General features: G+C 64.3%; 1 protein-coding gene across 1 annotated transcript in view; it reads right to left on the bottom strand.

Moving 5' to 3' along the window:
• Nucleotides 1–7,247, bottom strand: part of DBN1 (drebrin 1) — an 8,468-nt gene extending 1,221 nt beyond the window's left edge. Inside the window, exons 1-14 of the mRNA XM_029960179.1 lie at nucleotides 7,155–7,247; nucleotides 6,949–7,051; nucleotides 4,699–4,738; nucleotides 4,222–4,277; nucleotides 4,009–4,121; nucleotides 3,749–3,823; nucleotides 3,526–3,672; nucleotides 3,287–3,364; nucleotides 3,047–3,198; nucleotides 2,828–2,891; nucleotides 2,658–2,717; nucleotides 2,388–2,502; nucleotides 1,114–1,251; nucleotides 4–45 (exon numbers count right to left, since the gene is read on the bottom strand). Of these exons, the coding sequence (XP_029816039.1) occupies nucleotides 4–45; nucleotides 1,114–1,251; nucleotides 2,388–2,502; nucleotides 2,658–2,717; nucleotides 2,828–2,891; nucleotides 3,047–3,198; nucleotides 3,287–3,364; nucleotides 3,526–3,672; nucleotides 3,749–3,823; nucleotides 4,009–4,121; nucleotides 4,222–4,277; nucleotides 4,699–4,738; nucleotides 6,949–7,051; nucleotides 7,155–7,247 (1,276 nt within the window). The remainder of the gene's footprint in view (nucleotides 1–3; nucleotides 46–1,113; nucleotides 1,252–2,387; nucleotides 2,503–2,657; nucleotides 2,718–2,827; nucleotides 2,892–3,046; nucleotides 3,199–3,286; nucleotides 3,365–3,525; nucleotides 3,673–3,748; nucleotides 3,824–4,008; nucleotides 4,122–4,221; nucleotides 4,278–4,698; nucleotides 4,739–6,948; nucleotides 7,052–7,154) is intronic.

Raw genomic sequence — 7,247 nt, 5'->3', positions numbered from 1 at the left:
TGCAGCCCGCTGCTGAGGCCTTGCGGAAGGCGTCCGACTGGCTGCCTGCAGACAAGGGAGATGGGGTGGCATGGGAGGGCTGCCCACATCGAGGGGGAGACCAGCACCCCAGCACCGCTCCTGCCCCACACCAACCCAGTTGTCAGCTGCCAAATGCACATCACCATGTACCAGTCACCATGTCATCCCTCCTGGGTGGCAGGGCAGAGGCTTCTATGGCTGCAGCAACCACCATGACCCCTCCAGGCATCCCTACCACCCCCAGAAGTCCCAGGCCCTGCACCTGCCAGACACGGGGACGGGCAGCCCCGTACCTGCCATGGTGCACACTGGCCCTGCCCACACGTCGCCTAGCTGTGCCCTGGCACTGCCCTGGCACTGCTTTGCCCCTGCAGGTACAGCTTTGTGCCCTGTCACCCATGCCTGGCAGGAGCACAACCCTACATGGCCCCCCGCCTGCCCTTTGGCACAGCTCCACATGATCCAAGGCATCACTTTTTCCATCCCATGCTGCTCCATGGGCACAGTCCTGCATGGTTCAGGGCAGAGATTTCCCATCCCCCTCTGCCCCATGGGCACAGTCATCCCATCCCCTTCTTCCCTATAGGCACAGCCCCACATGATCCTGGGCGCAGCCCTTTCCATCCTATACTGCCCCATGGGCACAGCCCCATATGGTCCTGGGCACAGCCTTTTCCATTCCACACTGCCCCATGAGCACAGTCCTGCATGATCCAGGGCACAGCTGTCCTGTCCCATTTATGCTCCATAGCCAGAGCCCGTCCTGTGCCCCCTCTACCCCATGGGCACAGTCTGCTCCATCCCACCACAGAGCATCAACTCCCCAGGCATCGCTCTGCCCTGTCCCCATCTGACCCACGGGCACAGCCTGCCCAACACCCCCTCCCCAGGGGCACAGCCCCAGCAGGGCATGCCGAGTGCCCAGGGGTGTGGGCACGGTCCTGCCTGGGTGCCCGTCCCCCTCAGGGTGCCCACAGGAGGGGCGATGCCTCCGCTGTCGGTCCGGTGTGCCGTGGGGCTGGGGGGCTCTGGGGCAGCTGCCCACGGCTCGGCCCCCCGGAGCTGTGTGCCCGCGAGCTCCCAGCTACCTACATGGGAAGAAAGAGGAGAGATTTGGGGTGCGGTGGCAGGTGATATAGGGGAAGGGGGTCCGCGGGGGGGAGGAGGAGGAGGAGGAGGAAGAAGGCGGCCCACTGTCAGCTGTCTTTATGAAAGGACAGTGAAGACGACCTGTGAGAGAAAGACAGACGGACGGACAGACGGAGAGAGAGAAAGAGAGATGGGTCAGTCCCTGCTCAGCACAGTTATGGCGGGGCTGGAGCATCAGGGCACCGGGATGGGAGGCCAGACGGATGGGAGGCAACACCGACAGCATGGCAGGAGAATGGCAGGAGAAGAGGATGGAAAGGTAGCAGGACAGAAAGATGGGAGGCAGCACTGCCTGGTCAGGGGAGGAGAGAGGCCAGAACACGGTCGTGGGACCAACTATGTGCTCAGGCACAGCACAACCCCACAGCGTGAATCTACGGCACAACCCACGGCACAGCCCTATGGCACAGCCCACAGCACTGCCCCAAGGCACAGCACCACAGCACAACCCCACAGCACAGCCCCACGGCACAGCCCATGGCACAACCCATGGCAAAACACCACAGCAAGGACACACATCACAGGCTCCCTCCTGGCACAGCCACCCCAGCACAGCACCATGACACGGCCCCACGGCCGGAGGCACTCACCAGGACAGCCAGCCCCTGCCCAAGAGCCATAAAAACAATTCTGGGGCTGGACCCCAGACTGTGGGGCAGCCTGGTCTCTCCATGGGGCACCCCCTGCCAGCTGGCAGCACACTGAGTGCCCCACATCTGCCTCACTCACTCCTGCCCCTTTTAGCTGTCATCATGGGACGTGTTCCCAAGCAATCCCTGGACCTCCAGCTGTCTCTCCTGCTGTACCAACCACGCACCCAACCCGGCTGCTGGTGCAGTGCTGTGACAGGTGAGCGGACGACACTGAGCAGGGAGCAGGGTGAGCCCCCTTTTGCTGAAAACACCCCGACATCCAGCCCTGCCAAGCTGCCCCAGCTGCAGGGGCCACGTGATTTGCGGTGGCAGCAGCGGTGATAGTGGGAGTGATGGTGGCACAGCAGGGGAGGATGACCCCTACCATCCTTGTGACCTTGGCACCCAGAACCACGGTGCCAGGGATGGCAAAGGGTACACACCCCCCTCCCCCCATTGCATCCCTCGTCCCTCCACATCCCACTGTGACTTGTTGGGCTGTGACACCACACTCACCTGCTCCACAGGCCCCCTTAGTCTCTCAGTGCCCACCCCCCTGCCCACAGCCCCCCCTCAGCCCCTCACCTGTCCTGTGGCTGCCTGGTGAGACAGCATCGCTGCTGCCCGATGCCACTCGCTCCTGCTGCTTGAAGAAATCCCGAGGGTTGTCGGGTCTCTGAGCAATGATGGCAGCAGCCTCCTGTGTGGATGGGGGAGGCTGAGCCCCACTGCCCTGGTGGTGTGGGGCTGTGGGACCACCCCCCATGCACCCCCGAGCTGCATCCCCATCCAGCTGTAGGCACTACTGGTTGGAGAGTGAGGACCAGCACCAGGCATGGCCATCACTGCACTCACCTCCACCTCCGACTCCGATTTTCTGAACTGCTGCCTGTCATCCTCTTCTTGCTGGTCCCCCTGGAAAGAGATGCAACATCACCTCCCAAGCTCTGGGATGTCCTGGGCATCCAGCTGGGAAAATTCCTTCCCTGGGGGGATGCCCAGTGGCAGTCCCGACTCCAACTTACAAAGATGGACTGCTCCTTCAGGCGCTGCCGGGCCTCCTCCGCCTCCATGCTCTGCTGCTTCCGCCTGCCGTGGGGGCACGGGGGAGAGACGCTGGGCACCRGCTCCTGCCAGTCCCTGCCCCAACCCCACCCCATGAGGGACACCCATGTGCCCACCCAGCCACTTGCAGCATGTGCTCAGCCATCCCACACCCGCATCCCACCCAGCCCCTGCCGTGCCTGTGCTCCTCGATCTGCTCCTCCCGCTCCCGGTAGCGCCGCTCCCTCTCCTCCTGCTCCAGCCGCTCCTGCTCCATCCGTTCCTGCTCAAACCGCAGCCGGGCATCCAGAGCCTTTTTCCGCTCTTCTTCCTTACGCAATTCCTCCTCTTTCTGATTGGGGGGGGGGATGAATGAGAGGGCTGCTCATCACTCACCCTGCCTGCTCCCAGGGGCTACTGGCTGCTCCCCCATACCCCACCTTGGCCTGTTCCCAGAACTGCTCCCGGTTGAGCCGCTTCATCTCCACGGTGGCGTCAGTTTTCTGGTAAGTGGTGCCCTGGGACAGAGGAGAGGCGGGGGGGGTGGAGGGGCTGGGATCAGCGAGGGGGGATGACAGTAAGCAGCACACAGGGTGAGGGGCTGTGGCAGACAGGAGCCCCAGGCGGGAGGGATGCCCCAGACCCGCCACCATCGCCATCACTGCCATAGGGACATTACCACGGGCTCGGCGTTCTCGTCCTCGCGCAGCCGCAGGCGGTGCAGCACCGGGCTGGAGACACGGGCCAGCCCGTTGGAGAGCCGCTGCCCGATGGCCCCTGGGTCAATGTCCTCCACACTGCTGGCATTGACGATGACATCGACACCCTGGGGAGGACAAGCAGCCATCAGGGTTCAGCGCTGGTGCCCCAGCGGCATCATCCCTCTCCCCAGCATCACCCACCTGGAAGAACTCAGCAATCTTGGCTACATGGCTTGCGCAGGCGCATTTGCGGGCATCTGGTACATCCTCGCCCACCTGTGGCAGCCAGGGAGGGGCTGAGCCAGGAGGGGCAGCAGGGTGACCCCCACCCCACTGACCACCACGGGACAGCAGGACTGTGAGGCACCTGTACCCCCCTGGCCACCTCCAGCTCCTTGCTCATACCCAGCCATTCCCCATGGGCACAGCCCCCCCTCAGCATGGCCCCCACACACACTCACCCAGTTGACAAGTACGTATTTGGGGAGCACGGCCTGGGGGTCCTTGACGCTGCAGAAGCCATACATCACCTTCTGGATCTCAAAGTGGCCAGAAAGCTCCAGCAAACCTCCACCTGGCACAGCACTGTCAGCTCACGTCCACCCAGCACCAGGAATGGGTGCCAGGGAAAACACTGGCAGAGCCAAGTCAGTGGAGGGGACAGAGGACCTTACCTCCTGACGCTGCCAGCTTCAGGTCATCAGAGCCATCCTCATACGTGTAGAGGGCCCTGGGGAGACAGCATGGGTGAGCCACAGCCAGAGCAAGTGTGAGGAGGCCCCCTCATCTCCCCTTCCTGGTCACACTGAGGTCAGGGCAGGCTCTGGGGGACCGGCTGGTCCCCAGGCTACCACATAGCCACACCAAGCCTTTGTCCATCACCATCATCAAGGGCCAGGCAACCAGGCAGGGTGGGCAGGATGTGGGGCAGGTCTCATCCACCCATCCTTGCTGGTAGCCACAGAGCAGGGGCAGAAGTTTTGGGGACAGAATGGTCACTTGGGCACAGGGACCCACTGACTGCTGTGCCACAAGCCACCACAGCCTCACAGCTCTTTGCACACCCATCCCTGTCCCCCCACGACCCTGGCAGCTAGTGACCAGGTTTGGGGACAGCCCCGTGCCCCCGGTAGGAACCCAGAGCTGCTCACGTGCCCGTCTGCGTGAGCCGCCAGCCCAGCAGGCACCAGGCTGGGGGAGGACGCCGGAGCACCATCAGCAGCAAATCAATGTGCCGCCGGGGTGTGATGGGGCCGTCATGGAGACTGTTCCTTGGAAACCGTTCCCAGCTGATGGGAAACCCCCTGTCGCTCCCACCGTGCCCTGGCCAGCCCCCCTGGGGGCTCCACGGGGACCCCCACCAGCCTGCACCTCCCCAGGGGCACACAGCCAGCAACGGAGGGGGAACCACGCATGCCAAATTGATCCAGGGCGGGTGGGCGAGGGGATGAATGTCGCTAGGCAACCAGCATCCTCCATCACCATGGCAACACCCCCCTATCCCAGCTGGGATGAAGCTCGCCCTGATGACGAGGTGATTAGTGAAGGGGAGCGGGGGAGGCAGGCAGGCAGTGGGGACCTGCGGGGCCTGGCAGGCACCCAAACCTGCCTGCCACCGTCACGCGCTGCACCCGGAAAGCCGGGGCCGCCCGTGCTGGATCCCCCACATCCCTGCACCACGGCTCTGCCGATCAGCATTCGGCTGGTGGTGCCCACACAGCACTTATTCAAATCCCTGTGGTGCCGGGCAGAGCTGTCCTCACCCGAGCTCACAGCTTCCAGCCACAGCCTGGGGGACAGGAATCGAGGGTCCTATGGACACAACCACCCCCAAAACAGGGCCATGCCTGGAGCTAAAAAGCAGGGGGAAGGCAGGCAGGTGCCTAACAGGAAGAGGGCCTCCCTCCGACTCCAGCACCCGCTGCCCCCCAAGCCCCTGGCAGCCAGCCGCAGATAATTGCACCAACAAGATTGACTTTAATCCGCACATCCCGATCCCGCTAATCGGCCGCCCCAGCCGGCGCCAGCTTCCTGGCCTGGAACAGCTGCAAAGTGCCGTCTGTGATGCCTGTGCTGGGGAAGGGTGGCAAATGTAGCCCCTGATCCCCCAGGAATGGGGGAGGACAGCAGCAGTTTGGGGGAGCGCAGGGCCGCGGGGTGGAGGCTGGCAGGGTGGGATGCAGCCGCCTGCAGATGGGAGGAAAGAAGTAGGGCAGAGCCACAGCATCACTGCCTGGGGAGCCCTGTGAGTGCTGGGGGCATCCACTGCCTCCTCTCCCCCCTGAAACCCTGCCATGCTGGGTGGTATCTGACCACAGGGCTGATGCCTGCACCCAGGGATGCTCCCAGGGCAGCTGGGACTTGCCATGGACACAGCCCAGCAGCACGGCCTGACCCCACACCACATGGAGGTTTCCAGTCCATGGGACAGAGGGGCCATGCTGGGGCCAGCAACATCCCCCCGGGGTGCCCCCAGTGACCCACAGCTCAACAGCATCACCATGACCCCCTGGCTGTGGGGACCAGCTGTGCCACAGCAGGTGCTGGCAGCATCATGCATCATTTACCTCCCTTCCATGGGCTTTAATCCCTCCACCCAACCCATACAGCCCCTTCCTACCCCAAGGTTCCAGGTATGTGGGTCACCCGTGGGTGGAGGTGGCCCATGCAGCCCAGGGAGGGCTCCCTGTAGGGGGGGGGCTCCAGCAAGGATCTCCCATCACTCCATCAAGGAGAGCACGGCCCCATTGCCCTTGCATGGCCCCGTTGCTCACTGGAGCAGGCACAGCAGTACCTCTGGGTGCCAGCAGCCAGGGCTCCCGCAGCAGCCCACCCCCCACGCCATGGCAGGGTCACATGGCCCCAGCCTCCCCTCCCAGCCCCAGCACATGTGTTTCCAATGTAGCTGGGAGCTCCAGGGAGTCGGCGTGCTCAGAAAGCAGCACCAAATTCCTTTCCGATCGAGTAATGGGCCCCAGCAGCCTTCGCGGGGCTGGGCAGGGGGAGGGGATGGTCGGACCCTCCAGGACCGGGCTGGAGCAGGGGGAATCCCAGACTAAACACAGGGATCCCGGCCAGGCAAGAGCGTGGCATCCCCCGGCACTGGCCCAGGACCAGGCTCTGGCGCAGTGTCCTCCCAGACCCTGGCTCAGCGAGGCTGGGCCCCCACCCCGTGGGACTGTTCCCATCACCATGCCCGATGCAGCCCCCCCAACATCACCCCTCATCCCGCACCCCGGCATCGGGCCCTGCAGCGGGGATGCTGGCACCCCGGTGACCATGGGATGGAGCAGCTGGGGACGACGGCAATCTCAGTTCCGAGGACGGGGATGAAGAGGGATCACTGCCCGGCCAGGCTCAACGCTGGAGAGGCAGGGGGGGGACCCGGCATCAGCACTCGCCTTCCCGGGAACCGATTTTGCTGCTCTCAGCAGCTTTGGCAGGGACGGCTCCTTTGCAGCGGATGCCGGGAAGCGAGATGTACCCAGAGCTGACAGCTGCCGCCTGGCCGGCAACACGCACGGAGCTTGCCCACAGCGCCCTTGGGCTGCCAGCGGGACCGCGAGGCCCCACGGAGATCGCAGGGCTGGTGGGGACCAGGACCTACCCAGGCCCACACAGCACTACACAGCCCTGTCCCGAGAGCAGGGACCCGGCTAAAGATGGGCGTGTGCCCGGCTGGGTGGTGGGTGCAGCCCAT

Source organism: Manacus vitellinus, unplaced genomic scaffold (genome assembly GCF_001715985.3).
Source record: "Manacus vitellinus isolate BGI_N305 unplaced genomic scaffold, ASM171598v3 scaffold_25_pilon, whole genome shotgun sequence".
Taxonomy (NCBI): domain Eukaryota; kingdom Metazoa; phylum Chordata; class Aves; order Passeriformes; family Pipridae; genus Manacus; species Manacus vitellinus.
The sequence above is the reverse complement of the archived record's forward strand: the minus strand, read 5'-3'. Positions and strand labels throughout refer to the sequence as shown.